General features: G+C 31.7%; 2 protein-coding genes across 7 annotated transcripts in view; both read right to left on the bottom strand.

Moving 5' to 3' along the window:
* Nucleotides 1-927: 927 nt before the first annotated feature.
* On the bottom strand, nucleotides 928-16844 carry LOC148626095 (AP-1 complex subunit sigma-2-like). 4 transcript variants are annotated; one of them, XM_088569729.1, is made up of 6 exons: nucleotides 16720-16844; nucleotides 14762-14940; nucleotides 13336-13444; nucleotides 11488-11625; nucleotides 4219-4308; nucleotides 1053-1608 (listed from the first exon to the last, which is right to left on the bottom strand). In XM_088569729.1, the coding sequence occupies exons 1-5, from the start codon at nucleotides 16720-16722 to the stop codon at nucleotides 4258-4260; spliced, it is 480 nt and encodes a 159-aa protein (XP_088425855.1). In that variant the 5' UTR covers nucleotides 16723-16844; the 3' UTR covers nucleotides 1053-1608; nucleotides 4219-4257. The 4 variants fall into 4 exon arrangements, with proteins under 4 accessions (XP_088425854.1, XP_088425855.1, XP_088425857.1 ...); XM_088569731.1 differs by lacking the exons at nucleotides 1053-1608; nucleotides 4219-4308 and adding exons at nucleotides 6039-7015; nucleotides 10101-10146; XM_088569728.1 differs by lacking the exon at nucleotides 4219-4308 and having other exon boundaries at nucleotides 928-1608.
* Nucleotides 16845-21045: 4201 nt separating this feature from the next.
* Nucleotides 21046-26956, bottom strand: part of LOC148626096 (protein timeless-like) — a 69550-nt gene continuing 63639 nt past the window's right edge. For all 3 annotated transcript variants that reach the window (XM_088569732.1, XM_088569734.1, XM_088569733.1), the window contains one exon: nucleotides 21046-26309. The gene's annotated coding sequence lies outside the window, so the exon portion shown is untranslated. The remainder of the gene's footprint in view (nucleotides 26310-26956) is intronic.

Here is a 26956-nt window from a genome sequence, read left to right on the forward strand (position 1 = left end):
TCAAAAACCCCTAGATGGATTTTGTTTAAAGTTTGTTGGGATTGTTAGTCACCATATGTAGTTGAGCATATATTGCTGCCATTTTGATTCATCAAATTTTATGGGAGTTGAAGGACTTTGGCATTCTAAATTCTTTTGCTGTGGCAGAGAAGATATGGCTACAAGTTGTTAGATGTACATGTAACTCTTACCATGAAAATAACACTTGTTTACATGGGTACCAACTAAATAAAAGATTAATGTTTAGGATAGTAATATTAAGCGAAACCAAGTTTTTTGTAAGAGACTGCTTACTAAACTTACCATAGCTCTACCGCAATTAATTAATGCCATTTACATTTAAGAATACTTAAGTTTATAAAGACAGGCCTATATTCAGTAAGAGCATAATGGAACTATCTAATGATGCATACCAAATACAGTTCCTGGGAAAAATGTTAGTATAGGGTTAATAATAATTATCCCAAGGTTAAGATAACTTACCTGGTACTATTCCGACTGAAATTCTGCAGAGCTGGTGCATATTTCATTACTATTCAATGAAAGTAGACTTACCTTTCCACAAATTTTGTAAGTCTGGTCATGTGACTTCATGGTTTTATAACTTCATAGTCTACCTACCACTCAAATGCATAGAGATTTGTCATTTTCCGAGCATTAGGTTCACTTTATAAAGCAAAACATATTTTAGTGTAAAAATACCAATAAAAATGACTAATATCTATTTCAACATGATAAAACTGTTAAGAAAAAGTGTAAAACAGAAGATTATGCATTGTAATGTAGTGTTTAAAGATCCCAGAAGTAAACAATAAAATGCAGACTGGTCTTTGGATTTCAATACGTTCTGCATCAGAAATTCCGGTAAGGAAAATGAAACTAGAACGAGACTTGCAGACCCTATTACTAGGCCAAGAAGACCATGAATAACTCTTTTAAGAATTTATTAATAAAATAGCTTGTGAACATTTCATTTTCTTGTGACTAGAAAAGTAATTATTTTGATTGTATAGTTATGTGTATAAATTAAATATAATCAAGTGAAGTATTAATCAATAACAAAGAATTTTAATGCATAGCAAAACAATTAACAGAAGTGCAAAAATTACACCAAGAATAATTCAATACTGAGATATTTTTGTACCAACTTCAGGTCTGAATAAAAGAGAGATTCCATCTTGCTAAATACAGATTTGAATGAATAATATCACTATGTGTTTCTTAAATTTAGATTCAGGAAACAACCATTTGATTTTTATGGGGGAGGGTGGTTAGGATCAAATTTGAAATAAAAAAAGCAGGATGATGATGCATGGTTAAAAAAAATCCTGGATGTACAAATGAACAGGCTTGAATAAGAAATAACAAGTCAGATCAGAAATTACACAGAAAAAAAACAGGACATGAAATTTGAACCTAGCATCCCCCATAGAAATCAAATGATTGCTCCCTCAATTGATATGTTATCAAGTCACAAATTATGCTAGTCTCCCATTTTCACTTTAATCCATTTCTACGCATCCAGCCTATAGCAGGAAAGCCATTTATCAATCAGCTCCCAGTAATAAAACCTAATTCTTCCAACAGGCCTTTGGGCTCATCTGTCTCCTTAAATGACAAATAACAGGTCAATTACAATAAATTAGAACGAACAACTTACAAAGATAAAAATATCAATAAAGAAACCGTCTGTTTTTTAAATATCAGAATGTACTGTTGTCGAAGGGGAATGTATTTCCGGGCTTATCATCTTCTATGAAAACCTTTTCTAAAATGGATTATGTGTGTAGAATTGTCATACTGTTTCATACTGTAAAAACATTTTGCACCTGTATTTATTCATATTCACAATTTCACAAGACTTCAGTCACTATGTTGTGTAATCTGTGTTGTTCTTGTTGCAGGATTGATCTAGCTCGCTACATCAATCAAATTATGAAATGTTAAGTTGTAGTCATCAGAATCTTGCAAAATACAACCTAAACAAGAGGCTCCCAGGAGCCTGAATTGCTCACCTTGTTAAACTGTCTTTCAAGGGCAATAAATTTAGTAAGGTCAGTTGTCCAACAATTTTGACTCGAGAAGACTTTGGTAGGACTTATTATAAGCATCATTTCAACAATTGAAAGTTTTATCCTATCTATTATAAGCTGAAATATTGGCCAAAAACTGTAAAAAAAAGAAGTCATTTTTAATTTTTCAAAGGCAATAACTCTTACAAGGAGTTGTCTGACAACTTTGATTCCTTGGAGACTTTTGTAGGCCTTATAATAAGGATCATTTCAGCAATTGAAAGGCTAAACCTAACGGTTTCGGAGATATACCTGTAATATGTGCAAAATCTACTTCCTGACCTCTATATTCTATTTATAGTTAAGCAGCCATGTTTTTTGACAGATCAAAAAGCCCATTATCAGATCTATGCAAGACACCTCAAGAAAGATTCACACCAAGTTAAATTCCAATTGGTCAAGTAGTGTCAGAGGAGAAGATTTTTGAAAAATTGTTAACAACGGATGCCAAGCGATGACAATAGCTCAATAGTTAAAAAGGCTTCACATTTTTATTTTTGTTATCAGGTTGCTTTATATATGTTTATATGATGAAATGAATAGATTGGAATAAATTATTCACTCTTTGGAGATAATCCACACTGAAAATACAACAGTTTCTATTGTATTTTAGTGTCATTTGCAGAGTTATTTCCCTTAATTTTGAATTCTACAGTACATCCTTTATAACTTTTATGATATCTCCTAAGTACAAGGGTTATATGAAAAGCCACATGTTAATTTCTGTTCATTTTAACATTTTAAACAAAATATCAAAAATAAAATATGTAGGCTTTCCAACCATGAATCACATTTTGCATGATTCTTATCTGGAGTGTTACTTAATAAACATATGTTTATGCATCAACCTAACTTTAGAGCATGTAGCATTTCAATTTGACCTTTTGGTGATCTCTGAAAGTATTTTGTATTTATTTTTATTATATATTTTATGTTTTTAAATTTTTTTTTTGTATGTTGGTTCATTTGATGCATTTTACCATATTCATTTTTTTCTCTTGCAAGTCTTCATATTGGACTTCTGTAGTAACTTAAAGAGGTTAGCCAACAATGGCCAGTATACATGATATGATTGAGTGAATTTTCATGAAAGTGTAATTTTAGTAACAATATATGCAATAGTTACATCCAGTTCCTGAATGACTTAGAAAAAAAAACTGTTTTTGATTTCCTTGAATGTATTTAGCCCAAAATAGAAAGAACAATGAAAAAGTGTGCTTAGTAATACTCCACTATAAATGAGTTAAAAGAGTGATTGTGTGACCCAAAGCAGATATATAACCAAGAAATATGTGACAAAAATTGCACAAAAAAGGAAGCATTTAATACATGTACATGTACATACAAGTTCTGAAATATTACAGTGAAACATGTCTTAACTGAACCCCTTTTAAACTTTAGATGTGTTTGGTTTAGACAGATGTCTGGTTTACAGAGGTTCAAAATATATTATAATTGATATAAAAGGACTTTTATAATTGTCTGATTAACACAATTTTTCAGGGTTATGTTAACACAGGTTTCAATTATCACCCAGTCTACATAATCTTCAGAATGCATGCATGTACATGTATAATGGAATTTAAAAAAAAGTGTATTCTTTCCTTATCTACAAACATGTACATTTAATGCCAGTGATATAGTTAACTTCAGAGAACAGAGTTGGTCTTCCCTTGAAAGAATGTCCATCACCTGATGAAATGTCTTAACAGGTAGTTTACTGGACAAGTATCAAATAGATTTTAACTTTCTAAAATCACATTTTTAATCACTTTGTCCATTGTCCAATTAACTACCTTAGACATTTTATCAGGTTGGCCATTTAATCAAGGGAAGAATAATTCTGTTCCCTGAAGTTAACTATTTTATTCGCTGTAATATTAGTAACAAATGAGATTAGTTTATATCCATAACCCTGATGACTTATGAAAATGCACTAAAACTACAAGCAGTAACCCTCAAGCCATTCATATTGTACGATAATACTATTAGTAGCAAGAAAACATTGTCTCATGTTTCAAAACATCAACTCTTACTAATTTCAAGACTAAGGCCATACAGAACAATATAGTTTCTAGGTCAGCATCCTGACAAGGAAAGCCAAGCTTATACATGGCCAATATACCATTTGTATAGTAAAACATACCAAGTTAAGACTTGAAAATATCCCTTTAGCATGATATTTTCATATCGGTTGTATTTTGGTAAAGGAAGTCGATTCATAGCTGAGTTCCACCTACAATTAATTGACAGCCAAGTAGTACCAAGCTCCTGCAATTAGCTAGCAGACAAAGAAAAACTGCTGTTTGCGTGACTTTAAGCATAGATATCATGTTAAATTTATGAGGATTAAAACTTTTTTTAAAAGTAAAAAAAAAAAAAAAAATAACCAATGACATGTGCATTTGAAAAAAATCATCTTCCTTCATGTTCATGATCAAATGAACAGTCACAGGAAATACCAAATAATGATTATCTTTTTCATTTACAATTCATTCTAGTGGTTACATGTGTCATTATTTCAGCAAGTAACATAATAAATTTCTAGGAAGGCAGTTGGTCTTCCCTTTATTCAATGAACATTACTTGATGAACTACCCGAGTTAAATACAAAATTGACAAGATTTGCATTTTCTATCAATCTATTGGTATAAAATTTAATTCGATTTGTAACAAGCTTTCTGATTGGTTGGTTCTCTTTGAGCAAACAAGTCATTTTGTATAATCTGGCTTGGTGTGATGACGTAATTGACCCTGATTGGTGTGCACTCTGAGGTATAAAATCCGAAGGAATACTATGTTTTGATCACGAATCAATCATTAATATTTGGACTGTCATTCAATAGGAATGAAATAAAAACATGTATAAGGAATGTTTCTAATTCATGAGCAGGTTACATTTAGTAACCTGTTAAGTAGCACTCAAGATAAGAATCATGCAAAATGTGATTCATGGATGGAAAGCCAATATATATTTATTTTTGACATTTTGTTTAAAATGTTGTATTAAAAAGAAGTTAACATATGGCTTTTCATAAAACCCTTGTCCTTAGGAGATAAAAATCATATAGAATGTATTGTAAAATTCAAAATTACGGGAGATAACTCTGTAAATGACTCTAAAAAACATCAGAAAATGTTGAATTTTCAATGTGGTTTACCTCATAAGAGCAGACAGATTGGAATGAATGATTATACATTTTCAAAATATAGACCTATAAAGTAACTTAATAACAAAAATAAAAATGTGTAGTTTTTTTTGGGGTATATCACTTATTACAGATTTTGCATGATTCTTACAAAGACTACTACTTAAAAAAAAAAGAAATGTTCCCTTTAAATTTAATTAAATATATGTAGGGCTTGTTTACTACCTAAGGTAGTTCACCAGGTAATGGCCATTCAATCAAAGGGAGACTTAAGGTAGACCTAGGGTAAGGGAAACAACTCTTAAAAATCATTGGAACGTTTGTATTTTACATCAATATCATGTAAGCATCAAAGTAACCTGGACTGATTTCATTCGGTTTCAAATGAAAGCTTGACAAGCTATGGTGAAATTGAATATGATACAAACATATCACTGACTTCATGAGTTATGTCCCTTACCCTAGTTCTACAGCCTTATGTCTATTCTCTAAAGTTGACTACTTACTTGCTGTAATAAAAACAGAATGATTACTCAAGACAGGTTTCTAAGAAAGTTTGGATTTTGTCATAATTTTTTTTCATTGTAAATAGAAATCTACCTTCACTTGCAGTGTTTATAGCATGTAACATACAAAACGTGTGCTAATCTTCTAATTTATTATACAACAGCTTTTTTGTTCCAAGCATTGCAGTTTAAAACCAAGCATCAATAATGAATAATTAATGTGCACTTGTGAAAATTCTGATAACTATCTTGCAAAATAAGAGATTTTTCTATTTGTAAGAACGAGTCTGGCATTGAAACACAGAACATACTATGCTGTCACAATTTATTTGCTGAGATTCACAGAAGCACGTAAATGTCACAATATGTAAATTAAACAATTAAAATATCACTGTAAAAAGGAATGTTGTAAAATGGATTTCATTTTTCAAGTGGAATGGAAAACTTCAAAACTTATTAAATATTAATATCAAACGAATAACAGATGTCATGTGAAAATCGTCAAGTTAGTAATATCAAAATGTGTAAAACAAGTCAAGAAAAAATATGTGAAAAAAAACCCTTTCCACACCATTTGCATGTTCTTTACAAAAATAAAAAAGGAGAAAAAAAAATTAGCTCATTGACAAAATTACTGTTATAACAACATCTTGTATCATTTTTTTTTTGTAAAAAAATTGTTTATTTATTAAATAAATCATTAAATTTGTGTTAACTTATCTAATACATTATTAAATATAGTATACATCTAACAAATATTACTCTTTAGATAGATAATTTTTTTTAAATTTTCATGAAATGACTAACTTAAATTTTCACGGAGACATAAAAAAAATAGTACACCCAATTTGACAAAAAGAATTAATTATATAACTAAAATAAGAAGTTATTCTTTCAGTAAGAGATCTGAAATTCTACAAATCAAAAATAGAATTTGTAACTTAAATCTACAGTTTAATCCATTGTACAGTTATGTACAAGTTTACTATAGTATAAAGTTTTTTTAGTTAAAAAAAAAATACCATGCAAGATCTAGGATGAATGTGTTTTCTTTATACACTTAAAAAGTTGAAACCATGAACCTTTTTTCCTATAAAGCATCATATTCACATAAAAAAAGAAAAAATATCCCATAAACACCATCACAACAACGAATATCATTAAATTAAGAAGACATCAAGTCCATAAAAAAGTCAATCTGTAGCCACTTAAACGCCATCATAATCCGTCAATTATAAACTCGTCAGCCGAGACCGTGGTCCTCGAAAAATCCCTGGGGCGTCTCTTCCTATTAAAAGGAGAAGGGGTGTTAGTGTTTTTTCTTTAACATTTGATTGAAGTCGAAGTTGAGTTAACTTTTCCTTGGAATCTAAACTTTAAATCAATATAACTGATCAAAAGAGACCTTTAATTTTAAAAAAATAAATGAAACCTAATACTCAATGACTCTAATGGTATGTTAATTTTTAAAGAACAGCAATTGTTATTCATTACAAAAGTTCAATTCATATCAAATTAAACCTACTGAAATAAAAGTTGACTAAATCTAGATGTAACATATTACAGCAAATAACAAAGTTAACTTCACGGAATAGAGTTGGTCTTCTCTTGATTATATGACTATCATCTGATGAACTTCCTTACGTAGTTAACTGAACAGCAGACAGAGAGATGTCAACTTGCTATGAAATCTATGAAGTGACTGAAATTCTTAATTTGCTTGTTGATTGTACCAGATTTTTACCAGGTAACAGTCATCCCAACTATTATACTTCCTGAAGTTAACTATATTACTCGCTCTAATTCATCAATTCAAATGTGATTAATCCTAATATTAGTATGCTTATGTGCAGGAATTAACAAAATGTCATTTAACTGGTCTGATATCTATTCATAATGACAGTGCAAATTACTTCTTTCAAGCTTTGAAGCAATGTACAACCAAAACAAACAAAAAATACATGCGAAAATGAGGAGCTAACAACAGCAAATTATGGTCTGTGTTCTAATGCCAGAATTGAGGAAGTTAAACATGCCTATGTATAATTTCCACCAATGCATTCATGATTTCATTCAAATAAACATGTGACATGGAGAATTATATAAAAAAAAAAGATCAAGGCATGCATAACAACATCATCAGTACTAGATGGGTAACTTTCTATGCAGCAAGTTTACTAGATAAAGTCTGATACTCATTTCCTATCTGTACATTACAGACATGCAATACTCTTGACTAAATTCCAATAAACTTCCTGAATGTATTTATCCTGCTCTTCACAGGGCATAACGCTTCCAAGTCCCAATTTCAGTAAAAATTGGTACTAATCATTTTAACCTACTGTAATCAGCTACACGAAACTGATCTAGTTTTTCACATTCATATACTTCTATTAAAACCTTTTCTGTTTCAATTTTACAAATTTATATATATATATATATACAGTAGACATATTTATTGATACATTTAAGCAGGAGTACTTTTCAACAATATACAGCAATAAATTGAGGTTTTCTAAAGCGATTAGAGAAAGCGGTGGTTAAGTTATTCTAGGAAGATGATATTAGGGGCAAGTCAAACGATTCACAGCATGTACATGTATGAATAACAAGATACTGCATGCTATGTATTGCTATGAATGCCCCCACTCAACCATTTCTATTAAATTCAGTTGTCAAGTAAACAGGAATTTAATAAGCAAAAAACCTGAAATGGGAAGACATGGTTGATATCACTATGCAAAACCCCTTGAATAGAAGCAGAGAAATCTGTAACAGAAAAAGTGTAACAGATGGACAGACTGACGAATGGACAAGTTGATCGCAATATAGTCTCCATATGAGGGTGGTATAATGTAAAGATGCAAGATAAACCAAATGTTATAAAATACTATTGAAGTAAAGAAGCCTATATCAAATAGTTTAAAATTTAAACTTGAATTCTAGATGTCTACCAGATAAATTACACCTAACAAGTTACCGGTACATGGAATTATTTAGTAAAAAAATATTTATTATCATTGATAACTTTGACAAGGTATTTTTAAAAATTTATTCTTTAAAACAACTTAACATGTTTGTTAAGTCTCATTTCCTACACACCCCTTAAAAATGCAGAGAAATAAATATTTGGGGAAAAGCACAATATTTACACAAAAACCAATTATATATTTAATATGCCATTTTACCACACATTCTCTTTGAAACAATTTTATATCTTAAAAACAAATGATAAAACCACAACAGCAAAAACATAAAGTCATACACTGAAGGTAGTGGGGCTTGGAAATTTTCTGACAGATAAAAATCATGTTTTTGAAGATGTATCATCTTGCAATAGACAGGGGTTGAAATAAGCACTCTCCTGCTGGCCCAGATCACGCAAACTTTATGGTGGACAAGTTTAAGTCAAATTCAAACAGAGTTTGCCCCCTAGGCCACCTAATTTTTGATATTTTTTTCTCTTCAGCATATCGTAAGAGCAAGTAAACGAGTAAACTTCACTCCAGGCCACTTATGTTTCACCAAAACTTGCCCAATTGACCAGGTGGGCAAAATTTCTTATTTTTACCCCTGTTAGAGTAATAAGAGCAATGAGAACATCCACTGGGATAGAACTGAAGATAAAAGCTGCTGTAAAGATCAAGAGTCAGCAATGTCATTTCTCAATACAACATGCATAGATGTGTATTAAATTCTGTTAATCATATGGTAATTACAAAAATTAGTAATGTTTGAATAACATGAAGTGTATTGATATACAATATTTAGAAAGAGATTTTTCATTCATTTTCTGCTTCATGAAACAGTACATGAATTAAAAAAACATTTAATTATGCAATATAGTAAAACCTGTCCAATCCTAACTCAGTAATTAGGATAAAAAGGGGGATGTGCCATTTGACACAAATTGACAATGTCCCCTATAAATTTGAAATTTTTACAAAAAATGTTAAAGAATGTCCAGTTGGAAATCTGAATTTAATAGAAAATGTCCAATTCTTATAATTCTAATCCCATTCACTGCTTACCCTCAAATATCTGAGTAACTGTCCATACCAGGCACTTAAAAGTCCCTTTATATCAATCTAAATGATTTTTTAAACCAATCAATTTGAAAGTCAAAAATGGGTTCTGTTTAGACAGGATTCACTGTATTTCAAATATAACATTTGTTTCAATCAAACAAAAACTTATTTTTAAGACATAGCAGTCATTCTTACTGTATGTTATTTTTTGTTTCATGCATCTAAACAACCCTCTACTATAAACAAAAAAAAATTGTTTTCTAACTAAAAAGAAAGAAATTAACAGAATTTAAACACAAGTCATAAATGTTTGTAAGGAGTAGAATATCATCTCCCTAGAATAACCTTAAACCAATCCGTATTCCTTTAGAGCTGCCTCGAATGTTTCTTCCTTTAAATAAAATATAAAGCTTGACAAAAACTATATACATGTATAAACAAAATGATATGGCTGATTAATAGTTAAGTAGCTGTCTTTGTAGGAATCATGCAAAATTTGAAAAATGTGATACACACCAAAAAAGGCTACATATTTTTATTTTTGTTATTAAGTTGTTTAATGGGTCTATATTATGAAATGTGTAATTATTCATTCAAATCTGTCTGCTCTTAGGAGATAATCAACATTGAAAATCCAATAGTTCCAATTGTTTTTGAGTGTCATTTACAGAGTTATCTCCCTTAATTTTGAAATCTACAGTGCATTCTATATATTTTTTATCTCCTAAGAACACAGGTTATATGAAAAACTGAATGTTAATTTCTGTTTATTATAGTATTCAAACAAAATATCAAAAATAAAAATATGTAGGCTTTTTACCCATGAATCACATTTTGCATGATTCTACGCTGGAGTGCTACTTAAAAAGATGTAGTATGAGAAAGCTTTTTAATAAAAGAAACAAAGAACAATTCTACAAGCAAATAGAAAACCATTACAATATAGTGCCTAGTGTATATTCAGCTGGGCTATTTTCCCAGTCCCAAACAGAAAATCATTGTGACGAACAAGTTCTTGAATTTTAAATCAGTCATAATTCTATCAAACTCCTATATTATCAGCGATGATATCACGTCACTTTTTATTAAACATACTATTATCTTAAAAAACAGTGCCTAGATGCAGCTTGATACAATATAATTTCTATCAGGAATATTTAATGATTTTGTGTTTCTTCACAAATCTATACCGGTAAGTATGCACAGGTAAACAGAAATAAAAGGTATGGGTTTTTTTTTGGTTTTTTTTTTTGACAAATTTGAATTTTGTACCTACATGTATACCCCAGTACATAATTTTTTACTCCAGTTTGAACCTGATTACAAGAAAAACGCATAATTTGTTTCATACTGAATGTGCTTACATTACACAAATCCTTTTGTCAAAATAACGTTAGATATATTAGTCAATAGCATTACCATGCTAAAAACTTGTAAATTAGGATTTTTTAGCCATTAAGAAAACTCTTGATTACTTTTTTAAAGTTTCTAATTATTGTTAACAGAGCCATACAAATTCATCACTATAACTTTACCTCATATTTTAAAACTGAGCTGATTTGAAATAAAAGAGTTTGATTAAACAGACTTAAATGTTATCAATTCTAACATGCACTAAAGAAATCATAACAAAATGAAAATAAAAAACGAAAACTTTCTACCCAAATCTAGATCCTACCAAAACAACAAGCAAGCATGATATGTACATGTATTAACTAATCACCACACTTACCTCCTGCAAGAGATCTTGGGCAGCAATTGCTTTGAGGACATTTTTTTTGCTGGTTTCCTGTACTTCACCACCCAGCAACAACTCATCTAACATGAAGTAGGCTTTCTCAAAGTTAAATATTATGTCAAGTTCACACACCTATAAATAGAAAAAATCTTACACTCTACAGTTGACATACTTCCAAATAGTTAGTGGGAAAAGCTCCTGAACCCACACTTCATTAACACAGCACCCCAGCCCACGTAGGATATATTCTGACCAAGTTTTCCATCAGGTATCCTAAAGGCTACTAACAAACATACTAACAGAATACCTATAAGGAGGGGTGTGTGTGTGTGTGTGAGATCCGCAAAGATAGCCAAGACCATAAAAAATGCTACTGTATATGACCTGTATAGTCTTGTAACTAGCCTTAGTGCCTGAATTGGAAACCAGGTAATGTCCAAAGCTTACTGATCATTTCATGAAACCTTCCCGTTCTCGTACAAGCAAGAAACACACGTACAACACACGTGTGTAATATTAAAGAAGTACATTTTTATCTTGTATGAATCTGGAACTATGATGCTTTGGTGGTGAACACTGAAAAGATCTGGATTATGTGGCGTATGACTACACATTAATGCATATCATATGCAAATATTAAATACAGAAATTATGAGTGCAAGAAGTTGCATACACTATTAACGACTTAAAAAAAGGGATCATTATAGGATTGAACAGCTATTTTCGGTCGTTCATACATGCATGAACGACCAAAAATAGCTGTTCAATCCTCATAATTCTATCCGACAGTCAAAGTTACTCTCTGAGAGCCTCAGTCGATTATATTGATACACTGTGTTTATGTTTATGCTTCAATACACATACACTTCTTTGCACATGTATGGAAGCGCGGACGAATATTTACACAAAATCGGCTGCACGACAGTGAAGGCGGCATGGACGAAGTGATAGTTGGCATTGAAAAATACCTGATGCAAACAATTCAACAGGAATATAATTATTAAGGAAATTCAACAAGGAAAAAGGAAAATTACAATAAGGTGTTTTCAAGTGTTCAGTCAGATTCAGTTATAAATTTATTAACCTGAGCTGTAAATTACTCTCTGTAAACAAACTTGACCGGTAAAATCATTATGCATGTAATAAACTATTCTTATGGTTATATATGCCGTTCAGTTCGTTGCCACACTCTTTTGAACTACGCGGCTGCCATATTGGTTTCAAGTTGACTGGCGTTCATGCATGTATGAACGATCTAACGAAGTTCATGCATGTATGAACTTTCTGGCAACGATGTTCTCGACCAATCAAAAACGGCTATAAGCATGAAGAATCTCATGATTACAATTATAATAGTATATGATTTGTACAGCTATGGCACTGGAACTTTACTTAAACCCTGAATTGATAAAAGCCTGATAATCACAATATAAGGTCCTTATTATCCATTTAATGATATGAAACTGAAATATTGGAAAAAATATCTTGTATGACATCAAACCAATTTAATGTTTACCATAAAATCAGATATTGAAAAATTAAATTCCTTAATGCATGATATCCTTTGATATCACAATCAGATTTTTTTTTGTAATTTGTAAAATTATCGATTTTTGAAGTTTTTGAAAAAGTAAAATAATGGAACGAGGATAAAAGGTTAAGCGAATTCAACCACATCTCAATATTCTTATTATATGTAAATATATAATCCTTATACCTGAATCTAAAATTACAGTATATGGAGGTAATTGAACTAAGTTCAAAATAAGTTTTTTCATGACTTTTATCAAAACAGTTTATTTAAAATCTCTTGAATGATAACAATGGCCGAATACTACTTACACTACCGAAGTATTTATCTAGCAGTTCTACATATCGATGAATAATCTCAAGGGCAAGTAATTCATTATCATCATTTTCTATTGCACAACAGAAATATAAACTGGCATATCTGAAATTAAAAGATTACATTTGTATAGCTAAACGCTGGATATATGAAAATCAATATAAGTTCATGTAGATACAAATATTTTTGTTTTGTTTGTTTGTTGCGGTTTAACGTCCGAGCAGCAATATTTTAGCTATATTCAGACCATGAACATGAAATGATGATGAAATGAAAAAGGGATGGGACACAAGGACAATGGGGTCGACAAATTTTGATTGCCACTGGAAATAGGGAGAGGTGGGTGGGGTCAGGCAATTTAGCCTCCTGTGGCGGAGCCCTATGGTTCCTACTCTGGGAGAATACCACAGTAGGGTTCTTTAATGTGCAAGGAACGTGGCATCTTTCCCAACACAGTGCACCACTATGGCTTGTGGTCGGGTTTTCCGTATTATAGCCTGACAACCCCAGCATGTAACACGCCGGTGGTACCCCATTCCACCACCTGGGGCACACATCCCAGCTGCTCTGTGGGCAAAGCGCCCTAGCCCCTGGCTAGGGTTCTGAGCACTATTTAGTCGCCTTTTACGACAAGCTTAGCGCTGCTGCAGGCCTATTCTTTTAACACCCGGACCTGCACAGGGCGATACAAATATTAAACTACATTTACAAAATCTTAGTACTGAACTTTATACTGGCAATACTTTCATGAATAAATGTAATTTCTTTTTACTTCAAAATGAACATTTCATGATGTTTTCTTAAATGAAGTTTTAACCATAATCCCAAGTAATGATACACTTAAAAACAGACACAAAATGATGTCCAAAAGAAAGAATCAATTACTGAAACAATGGATGTCCATTGTACATGTAACTAACAGTATAACTACTGACTTTGTGGTAGGACAGTCTACCTGTGTTGCAGTTGGTAAATGTAGTTAGATTTAAATAGCAAGTTACATGTACATGTAACTTGACTTGGCTAAAGAATTCTGTAGCCGAATCAGTTTGTCCCTGGCTTGCCAGTGAGGGGAGGTATAATTTTATGAGTGAAATCATGCTCTTCTGTTACAAATTGTTTGTTTTGATGTTAGGGGAATATCAAACTTTACATTTACTCAAAATTGTAAGATATTGGTTTTCATAAAATTTGTATTGCATGTACATGTACATATACCATACATTGTCTTAAATTTATTTTTTTCAAAAAACTGCTTTAAAAATAGAACACACTAAATTTAGTGAACTGTAATACATGTACATGTACTTAAGTCTATAAAGTGCTAGATTGCAAAAATTTAAACAAGGAAGATAGTCTTTCATTGCAATGAATCATATAAATCTTAAAATTTATCCAACATATTCATAGTAGTATTTGTACCTTTTATATACAATTTTGAGATCTTTCCATTCTAAGAAACTGCACATTTTGGGCTTTCTTGATAAAACTAAAGCAACAAGCTCTCTTGTTATTTTCTTCTTTGTTTTATCTGGATGAGCTTCATACCATTTCTGCAACCTTAATTTTCCTTGACGACTGAACAGCAACATAAACTGCATCTGCAAAAACATTATTAACCGATTTTCTTTCATGCAATTAAGGATCTAGACTTCTGATAAATTTTACGGCTACTGCTTTGTAAATACATGTAGATGTACAATATGAATGTCTAAGAGTGACACTGGGGCAATATATTTATTTACTAAAAGCAATAGCCTACCTAAACCACAAGTCATCTAACTCTGACACATTATACACTTTCCGTTTTTATACAACATACTTAGATGTACATGTATGTTCTCAGTGTGGGAAACCACCGCTTACCAAATTTGAATAGTAAACCAGCCAACAGGTTGTTTAGTAAAACATTCCTTAACATCATACATTAAAAATATGTTCCCTACATCTTAAGAAGTTTAGCTCAAATATGTGTCAAGTAAATTTTGGCATGATATGCACACTTTTATTGACTTGTAAAGCATTGTTTTACAATCTGCCAATTTAAATTCCAGTAAAACAGGATGTGCTAAAACCTATGTGACGGTCCCGATATCGTATTAGTATTCAAACGAAATTATCTTGGTAATTTAAGATATGTTACCTTGCAAATTAGTTGTTTATTGTCAAAATAAAAATGAACAAGAAGCAAATGATAAACATTTTCTTGTTTCATGATGATGAATCTGTTGCAATATAATTTTACTTTTAAAATATGAGTCCAGAAATGGAGCACTTATTTTGTTACTGTAAAGTACATGAAAAACTTCAATGGGAGGGGATATCCGAAAATGAAAACTTTTTGATAAATTTAAAAACAAATGAAACCTTGATAAGATGAAGCTGCCGTTAATAACACTTTTAAAAGAGTCATGGTGTTGCTGGACCATGTTGAAAACATGTATTCATAATTCACTGAATACAATTTTATCCTCAATATTAATGTCATTTTTGTTTAATTCCCGCAAGTAACTTCCAAAACTTACTTGCCAAATTTGGCTAGTTGAATTTCTGTTTGGCTAACAAGATCAATATTCCACTAGCCAGAATAGTAAGTTGGGAATAAAAAATGGTTTCCCACACTGTGTAATTCCCAGTAAGTGACTGAAAGTTAAGATCGATGACCCTATAATTTCAAATCACATTGTTCCATTGATGATAAAAGGCCATGCAGAGCAAATTTTGTGTCATTAGGAGCAAATTGTCAAGGGTAACTTTAAGATCATGATGTGGCTGATCCTATTATGATGTCAAGAATTACAGTTCAGTGGCGAATTTAAAGGGGGTTCTTTTGGTTGGAGCACTTTTTTGTTAGAAAACTTTGCAAAGTTCCTGCAAAATTTGATCCAAAAAGGAATAGGCGTATTTTCACTTGTGGATGACATTCTGCAAAATATTGTATTTTTCCTTTGTTTCCATACTGAATTCTCCTTCAACTTGAAGATTAAAGGGGTTACAGGGTAAAACTGCATTGTTTCTCTGATGTCAAAAGGTTAATTGGAGACAAGTCTCTGTAGCAAAATGACAAGTGTGAATTCATGTGCAGTATTATTCACTATTAATGAATTCCATTAATAATGGGCAAGCCTTGAACCTCCTTGTTCAAAACCTCAGGATCTGCCCCATGAATTTATTACTACCACCCCTTCACAATTGGGCCGTCCACACAATAAATTATAAAAATGCATTTAATTATCGAATATTCAACAGTGTACTATAATTAATCTTTTTTATGAAGCAACATCGGGGACGATGCGAATCATACTCCTTCTGAGTACGATGCATTTTCGAGTTAATTCATTTCTTAAGATGAAATGTACATTAATTAAATAACCAATTACCATTTTGATGCCTTAATGTTGACAAAGACAATGAAGAAGCTGTCAGTTTTTCACATTTTTCAGAAATCGATACAACGTCAACTAGACTTCCTGTCAATCAGATCCAACCAAGAACCAACTTCAATTGGCATAGCACGTAAGTCATTTCAGAATGAAACGGTCCGTTAATGGTTTCAAAGGCCCTTGGGACTAGAAATTTTTTAATCTCAAATGGACATGTCTGAGAACACACGTAATAACTCAAATATAGAAAGAAAATGATTTAATGATAAAAAAAATCCTGATACCCCTAAAACGTAAGATCTAGGTTGGAATTTCGTTCCGTCATGTGGCAATAGCTTGCCAGGCAACATCTGGTATTGCTGGAGTAACTTTTTAATGCAAATTAAAAATAGATTTGTTTACAAAGTATTTTATCCACTTAGTTATCGTTGTAAAGTTGAAAAACCTCTATTTTCACGAGTTTCAAAACAAATCTAAAATGTTTTATTTTTTTAGTTCCAAAATGGTTGCGAACAATGCAAAAAGGATTGTTGTCATTGAATTTTTTGACATCTCAGGTAGCATAGGTCAGGATAAGAGGCTGACTTCACATTGTCTGTAGCATCCTTATCCGAAGTTCTTTGGGGTAGATGCGATGTATCAAATACCCGAAACTAGGATTGTTTAACGATAATACGTCATCTATATAGCGGAAACTGAGATTAAAGGATCTAGCTAAACGATGTTCTTTCTTTCGGATCAGATCAGCGATAAAGTCAGCCTCATAAGCGTGACATAATAGGTCAGCAAGTAGAGCAGCATAAATTGTTCCCATTGGAATGCCGACCGTTTGTTGAAATTTAACATGCGTCTTCCACGCTGGACAAATGGGTTGTCAATAAAAAGAATTCCAGCATTTTGAAAATATCTTCTTCGGTATATTTGGAAGATGATTTGGAATTTTTTTTTAAGTATGAGGAATCTCTACCAAGAACTATATATATGTATCTAGGTGTACCATCTTTTTTGGAGAAACAACGATGTATAATGTTTTTGAGTCGGGATTTTTTACTGATCATGGGGAATAGAAGTATAATGTGTTGAAAAATCATAGGTTTCAATGCGTTTATATTCTGACAATAATCTTGAATAGAGAGTTTCCAGAAGATCTTTCGATTTTTTCTGGATCCACATTGAATCAATACCACTACGGGAGTAACAAGTGTCGTGGTAGGACTGAAGACACTCTTTGACAGCTGTGAGTATAGAAGTTAGAAGTTTTGGGAGAGGTTTGGTGGTTCATTTTTCAGATCCAGCTATGTAGCGTTGTTTGTATGGATTCTTGTGGAGTTTAGGAATCCAGTACATAGACGATAAATTACAATAATCATCTTTGGTAGAGACCAAAATAGGATAGCCCAGATTTATGGTTTTCCATTATCTATCACTATGGAGAATGTAGTGGCACTATAGGTTTTATCACTGCTATTGTTTTTTTTTACATCTACCTCTGATAATAAACATGGGATGTAACACGTTTTGTAGACAAAAACAATTTTGTTTTGGGTTGTCTGATGGTAGGACAACATATTCGTCATGTATCGGAGACAATGTTTTTGCTATATCCGGGTCTTTGAAAATTGATGTAGCCTTGACACTCATTAAAACTTTCATACGTTTCAAAATTAAAGACCTCACAGCCTTTATACTCACTCTGACAAGGAATCAATGTCTTTTTGTACTCGTTTTTATCAATTTTCTTGCGTAGTCCTCCACGGCACCCATAAGAACTTTAAAGTTATAATTCCAATTTATGGAGCGTGGTTCACAGTACTTCGGAACTTTAGAAAGACCTTCCGTAGAGAGTCGTTTTCGATGATACTTAAATCTCCCGTAACGACTTGACCGGAAGGACCATATTTGAATGGAGAGTTTTTGCAAGAACAGTCAGGTGGTTTAGCCTTAAAGTCCTCAACCTAGGGGTTGTGCAATAGCCTTTTACAATGGAAATTTTTGGGTGCAAAAGGTGAAGCTTAGGAAATAAAATATTCGGTATTAATTTGTCCTTGAAATATGGGGGAAATTTGTTGGTGATGTTTTTGTGATAGAGGATGTTAGTCAAATTAATTGCATCTATACCTTTGTTGAAGAAATGATCGTTTTTCTTCATCTTGACCTTTTACACAAACTGGTTTAAAGAGTCTGTGGAAACTAACATCCAAAATGACGGTAAGAAGTCTGTATAATGATGAGGTAGGTTCAGTGACAGGAGTGTTAAGACTTGTTTTGTAAAGGGAGTGCAGTAGAGTGAGAGGTATAGAATATAGAGTTTAGTTTGAATGTGATGAAGTCCAAGCGGATTTTGTATGAAAGGAAGAAGACCATCTTTGGAGACATCATGCATCTTAGGTGACGTAAAATGGCGATGACCATGACTCCTTATCCGTCATGGATTTTTGTCAAATAAATTCATCACAAATATGTTATTGTTATATTGGCTTGAAAGGTTTCCTATACTTTTGATGTTGTCATTGCACCAGTAAAGCATTGTAGTACCTAGTCTGCGTATCCAGTATTCCCCTCTTTACCTACGTTAGTTTTTACTTAGGACAGGACTGTTCGTTGTATGGTATTTTTTTTTAAGAATACGAACTTTCATAGAGAGAATTGAATGAACTGTTGGTTGAAATGTTGATAAACTGTCGGGAATTTGGTGTTTTGTTTAATCGTTGTTGTGTTTCAACGTCATATACTAGACCGCACAATTTGCATTCTAATCCATGTATTAAGTTTGTCGGTTTGCATCTTCTTGTGTGAAAGGATTTGTTCGGAAGAGAAGAAGTGAAGAAACAGTCTGTTATTAGAATGTTGCATGTTTTGCAATTTTTATCGTTGTAGTCAAATATATCATTTATTGTGTTGGCACATGGTTTGATTACTTTGAAATAGTCAGTATTTTTTTTATATTATAATTTTTACTGGAATAGATTGTTTGCAGACTGAACGTGCGATTGGGAACTTGGGTACTCTTTGATGGAATTGTAGGGGGAAAATATTAAGAGACCTTTTGAGACGCATTTCCTCATACTGAGGTGACCACTATTGTCAAATTCCAGATGTAGTCTCCTTTACTTCAAGCTCTTGTGGATATATTGAAGGTAACCATTTATCAAAAGAAGCTAGGGTTGTTGATGGACAACACATCGTCAATACATCTGTATGTGAAGTTACAGGATATATATTTTTATGCTTTCCCATATTCTGAAGAAATTTAGTCAAAAGCAAATCGGCTAGGAGAGGAGCATAGTTAGTGCCCATTGGAATGCCGACTTGTTGAAAAATTGCTCCCCCAAATATGACAAATATGTTATCAATGAGGAAATCCAACATATCGCAAATCCGCTTTTCTGTGTCGCACACTTTACCCTTCTGCGAAGGTCAGATTCGGGGGAAGCACACTTTCGTTATGCATAATTTTGATAAAATTAAATTCGAACATAAGTTAACATTTTATTATTTTAAATGTTTCATAACAGCATGAGCCTAACAATGGCAGACATGTAACACCAAAGGATTCTGAAATTTTGTGACAATAAACATAAGGTATTTAGAGTCTTTAATGATGTCTTCATCTCATATTTTATAACAAATACGGTAAATGGATGATACACGGTATATAAACGAACCACGTACATGTATATATAGAGAAGTAAGAGTTACGGCGTCTATGTAACAATTGAACAGACGCAAAGGAGTTAGATGCGAAAAGTTTATTTTAAAGAGAACCCCACTTTAGTTTTGCAAATCGTGCCAGTAGACAGATCGTAAGTGCGACTTAAGTCTGTGAATTTGAAGATTGGCGAATTTAAAAGCAGCTATTTTTTTTAACATTAAAAAGACATGTCTAACTGTTTTACCAAGTATTGTCGATCAAAACTCAGTTCGTCACTTGGAATAGAAATCAGGACTGAATTGTCTCCACATCTCTACTAAGACTTTTCACAAAAAGGCGAAGTTACGCTGACTATTGAGTTTAATATCCACATTTTAAGGTTAAGTCTTACTTAATTATTAAGTATTCCATTATTTTGTTGTACCTTGAAAATGCTAATTTCACATTCAATGGCTTCTCAGACTTTACCTGAACTTTAACCAGCAGAGGACTATATATCAGCATGATTTCACAATCCTAAGAATGGCATGTGGGGTTAGCAGACTTGCAGTGCATAACTGGTCACTGGAAGTGAAGGGTCTATAAATAGTATGGGAAATCCCATTGTTTCCACAAGATAGGGGTATATCATTATGGAGATTAGGCTTTACAGCATAAGAAGAAAAATGCACTTATAAAATGTACAGAAATGATTTTCCTTTCAGAAACTGTTTTAATTATGTAAATAAAATGAGCCTATGGGGAACAGGAAGTAATTTCTGTGTACATTGTAGGTCTATTTTTGCACATGTTCCAAATGCTCATTGGTTGAATTGGTGGTCTGTTACCTGAAGGCATGGATAAAAAAAGTTCATACTAGTTTTTTTTTAACAATATATTATTAATTTCCACAAATAATACAATTATCAACAGTCATTTAAAATCATTTTTACACATTAAAACACAATAAACATCGTTAACCTGGTTTTTCAGTAAGTACTGTAGATGAATATAACTGTGAACTGATCAATTCATTTATAGTTACACAATAGATGATATGAAAAATATGAAAAAATTGTCATAGTAACTAAAATTTTATGATAAATTTAAGAGTATATTATCATGATCTACTTGCATTTGTTTGCAATAGTATAACCATTACAATAATTTCTGAACTGATAATACTGTTCTTACAAGGTGTTTATTTTTTTAACCAATTTATACAAATTCATAGTTTTGTTAAGTTAAAAATATTCACAAAATCATGTTCATGTGGAGACAGTTATGGACTTAAAATAGTTACAATCAATGAAATGATTGTTGTAATTTTAAGTACATTTTTATCATGTCAACAGTGATTTTTTTCATGAACAATGTTCGGTACCTGCATTTGACACATATTTAAAGGTAGAGCAAAGCAAAAACCTGAAAGGTCTAAGTCATATAAAGGATATTGGCGTATTGCTTTATACAGACAATCTGACTCTAATTTCTAACACCTAACAGTTTTGCAACATAAAATATAGCATGCTGTGTGGATCAAACATAATTAAAAGAACTCTAAAATCTGCTATATAAAAGCAAATTTATAAAATCTAAAACTAAAGCTACTGATGACAAGCTTTATACAAAAATAAATATCCTGTCTCAAAAAAAAAAAAAATAATAAAAAATAAAAAAAAATATATATATATATATGAATTTAGCTTCATTTCTCCCTGTATGGGGATAGGGAAAAAAATCTGGGAAAAAAAATGAAAATGTAGGTAGATCATGTGAATGAACAAAAATAACAATAGACATATACATTTGCACACTTGAATTACATAGCAAGGGTTTTTTCAAAATAAGTGACAACACTGACACTGACCAAATGGGCTCAAAGATACATGCTATGTTATCTTTGGAATTACAATGTTCATGAAATTTGGTAAGCTGAAGCAGCATTGAAACAGATAAATATCAAATATCTTACATACATGTACAATGGAAACTGTTTCATGATTAAGTAAAGATAATACATATGCTTTTGTTTTGTTTTTAATTTTTTAAGTGTAAGTGTCTGTAATTTAAGAATCAGGCAAAATGGCAAAAATCAGAAACATGCATGTCAAAACCCCACAGATCTGACAATGTAATATCACTCAAGAATACTTTCTCTATTTGATAAGACCATTATTTGATCTCTGCATCACTGGCTTCGCTCAGAAATTTTTTAAAAGAATGTTAGAAAAATAGGTTTTTGACAGTGTTATCTACCCTTGAAATGTTCATTTCAGTGCATTTCAATGAAATTATAAGTTATAACTCAATGCACCAAGAAAATATTGTCTTTTTTCCTTGATTCTGATGGCGCAAATAGCCAAATCACACAATCAAAATGATGGTTTTTTTTTTCAAATTATGTTTCACCCACTGCCTGATTCTTAAAGGGACTGATAGTGTTTTGTATCTTTATGTAATTTAGCTGGATTATTTTTGTTTTTTTGTTTTGGTACAAGGATCATACTATAAGTCTCCTAAAATAACACATGGTATTATACATATGTACGATCAACAAAAAAATTAGGTATTAACACATTGAAAATAATACTCCAAGCTACAGTAAAAATGATTGAAATAGTGGTTCCAGAAAATACATACAATACCAGTCAAAGCTGTTTATTTTAGCAAACAATGGACATGATATTTCTCCTAAAATATTAAAATGTAACCAATATCTTACAATTAAATTATGACTTTGTCAGAAAAAAAATTCTTTAAAACATCAAAAAAATATACCAATTGGTTATAACATGTACAAGTCTGAAATTTTTAAGTACTTCTCTGTCTAAGAATCAGGCAAAATAAGGATAAGGTGATGCATATAAAGAAAAGAAACAGAGAGATTTGATCACATTATCAAAGTAATTTTACCTCGTAACACCCAGAAATAACAAGAAAAGTGTTTGTAAACTTTGCCATTTTAAGATAATGATAGGCCAAATTTAGTTAAAATGCACTATTGAAAAATGGCAAAAATATTTTCCAGCACTTTTTCCTTATATAAGCTGTTAAAATAATATTTACATTGCAGATGCTTCAGGAGTAATATAAATAGCTTTTCAGTAGTTTTCTAGATGTACTGGATACATTTCAGGCAAAAGAGACCCAGTTCAGAGTTTTGATGTGCCACCCTTTCCTGATTCTTACACAGAATGGTACTTAACTATCCTTTTTTAAGGCAGTGTTTTGGTAAACATTAATAAACAAATAAAACTAGGCATATTCTAACTTCTTTTTCAGTTCAATTAACATCTTTACTTAATGACAAATATTTCATTATCAATGTATCTTTTCCAGTCTATCAAAAAAGAACAAGAGGCTCCCAGTTTTGATGTGCCACCCTTTCCTGATTTTTACACAGAATGGTACTTAACTATCCTTTTTAAGGCAGTGTTTTGGCAAACATTAATAAACAAATAAAACTAGGCATATTCTAACTTCTTTTTCAGTTCAATAAACATCTTTACTTAACGACAAATATTTCATTATCAATGTATCTTTTCCAGCCCATCAAAAAAGAACAAGAGGCTCTCAGGAGCCTGAATCGCCCACCTGGTTGAATTTTGCCTTTCAAAGGCAATAAATTTAACAAGAAGTTGTCCAACAATTTTGACTGAAGAAGTCTTTGGTAGAGCTTATCAACAATTGAAAGTTTCTTTTAATCTATCATAGTTTTCAAAATATTGACTGAAAACTGTTTAAAAAAAAATCATTTTTCCCAATTTATGGGCAATAACTCTTATAAGGAGTCATGTGACAACTTTTATCCCTGAAGACTTTTGTAGTCCTAATAAGGATCATTTCAGCTACTGAAAGAATTTGCCTAAACCTAATGGTTTTGGAGATATATGCGAAAAAAGTTCTGTCTGACCGCTATGTTCTATTTTTAGTGATGGTGGCCATGCTTTTTGACAAATCTAAAATCCCCACATCAGTTCTTTGCAGGATACCCCAAGGAACATTCATACCAAGTTTAGTTTCAATTGGTTATGAAGTATCAGAGGAGAAGATTTTTAAAAAGAAATCATTAAAATTAGCAAAAAATTTTGAAAAAGGACAATAACTCCAACATGGCTTAATAGATTAAAACCAAAATTTGACAAGAAATAGATCTCATCATGCTAAACACTTTTACTTTGTCAGAATTTAGCTAAACCTAACCGTTTTGGAGATATATGCAAAAATTTGTCTGACCCCTATATTCTATTTTAAGTAATGGCTGTCATGTTTTTCGACGAATCAAAAATCCCCACATCAGTTCTATGTAGGATACCCCAAGGAACATTCATTTCAAGTTTAATTTCAATTGGTCAAGTAGTGTCAGAGGAGAAGATTTTTGAAAGAAATAACATTTAAAATAGCAAAAATCATTGAAAAAGGGCAATATATCCAACATGGCTTAATGGATTAAAACCAAAATTTGACCAGTTATAGATCTCATCATGCTGAACACTTTTACCCTGTCAGAATTTAGCTAAATTTCATGGTTTATGGAGATATTTGCAAAAATCTGCTGTCTGACCCTTATGTTCTATTTCTAGTAACAGCGACCATGTTTTTCGACGAATCAAAAATCCTCATAACAGTTCTATGCAGGCTATCCTAAGGAACATTCAAAACAAATTTGGTTTCAATTGGTCAAGTAGTGTCAGAGGAGAAGATTTTTGAAAGAAATAACATTAAAAATAGCAAAACTCGTTGAAGAAGGGCAGTAACTCCAACATGGCATAATGGATTAAAACCAAAATTAAACCAGAGATAGATCTCATCATGCTGAACACTTTTACCCTATCAAAATTTAGCAAAACCTAACGGTTTTGGAAATATATGTGAAAAACTACTTTCTGACCCCCTATGTTCTATTTTTAGTAACGGTGGCCATGTTTTTCAACGAATCAAAAATCCCCACAACAGTTCTATGCAGGATACCCCAAGGAACATTTATACCAAGTTATTTCTAATCAGTCAAGTAGTTTCAGAGGAGAAGAGTTTTGTATAATTGTTAACAATGACGACAGACGACGACGGATGCCAAGTGATGGCAATAGCTCACATGGCCTTTGGCCAGTTGAGCTAAAAAAGAAAAAAAAACCTATGCAAAAAAAAAATTATGCAAAATGTGATTCATGGTTGGAAGGCCTACATGTACATAATTTTATTTTTTATATTTTGTTTAAAACATCATAGTAAAGAGAAGGTAATTTGGTTTTTCATATAACCTTTGTTCATAGGAGATAAAAATTATATAGAATGTACAGCATAAAAATTAAAAATCAAGGGATATAACTCTGTAAATGACACTAAAATACAATAGAAACTATTGGATTTTCCATGTGGATTACCTCCTATGCGCAAACAGATTGGAATGAATAATTATACATTTCATCAAAAACATGTAGCCTTTTTTAGGTGTATCACATTTTACAGAATTTGCATGATTCTTAAAAAGACTGCTACTTAAGAATAAGAAAACCTAAACAGTGAAACTGGTTGATGAATAACTATCTGTGAAGTTAACATTGAACAAAACAATATGGTATTTTTTTTAGTCCTATATGTGTCCAAATGTACTCTTGACCTTCTACCTGCACTTACTTCTTTACTCAGTGGTCCAAATGCAGTGTCTGAGGTCTAAAACACTCTATTCCTGCCTTAGGACTTATCAAATTTCTTCAATATAGGTCTTGGATCTTCAATATACTACATTGAATCTCCATTACAGACACACAGCAGAAACTTCAGATCATTACATCAATATCCCATAGAGTAAAGAGAGATAATTAAAAAAAAAAAACAAAAGTGAGATCATTGCACAACCCGTAGAGCATATAGACAGTCTATAGCAATTGTCCACAGTCTATAGCCATAGCTTATTATATCATTATCAGGAACATATAATGTGCCATTCATTCTGAAATAAAAAGAAGAAAATTCAATAACAGACTAAAGGAGTATTTCATAAATTGAAATCATGTTATTTTATAAAAAAAACAATGAAAAACACTATAAAATAGACATAAAATTAACTTGGTGTACCAACAACTGTAATAGTGATTAATTTTCTCAGTGTAAAAAGTTTTAATATTCTAATGAATTTTTGTTTTCAAAGTTACTCAAAATGATGGGGTGCCCATTTAAATGTAAAATATAAGAAAAAAAAAATGGCTCAATTTCTATAAATTGTTAAATATAAAAGTCATTTAATTGTGGAAAACAAAAAAATGACAATAACGACTTTAGTGAACCACTTCTTGGTTAAGACTTTTTTTTGGTATAAATATCTTACATTAATCCTACAAATCTAACTCATATCAATCATTATTAATTCCCGTATCATGTCATTTCCTTGTTACAATAGTTATTGATTTAAGGATTATTTTGGTGTCTTGAAAGACATTTGGACATTATCTTGGGTTTAGAGATTAGCAGAAAAATGAATCACTCTATGTACCCCAATACCTAAAGTTGTGTGTCCCTAGTGTAACAGAGTCGTTTTGAGTGGACCCTGAAATCCAGATAAATAATACTGCCTGATGTACAGCCAAGAATGACAGTGAA

This window comes from Perna viridis, chromosome 2 (assembly GCF_037379345.1).
Source record: "Perna viridis isolate PV_CMFRI_1.1 ecotype Kerala chromosome 2, ASM3737934v1, whole genome shotgun sequence".
Classification (NCBI taxonomy): domain Eukaryota; kingdom Metazoa; phylum Mollusca; class Bivalvia; order Mytilida; family Mytilidae; genus Perna; species Perna viridis.

Bases quoted from the DNA above. Each gene is read 5' to 3' on its own strand.
- LOC148626095 (XM_088569728.1), bottom strand. The intron at 13,445-14,761 runs GTACAAATACTA...TTTTAATTTCAG, and splicing joins CTCAAAATTGTATATAAAAG to ATATGCCAGTTTATATTTCT. The intron at 1,609-11,487 runs GTAAGTGTGGTG...TTGTCATTTAAG, and splicing joins CCCAAGATCTCTTGCAGGAG to GAGACAGATGAGCCCAAAGG.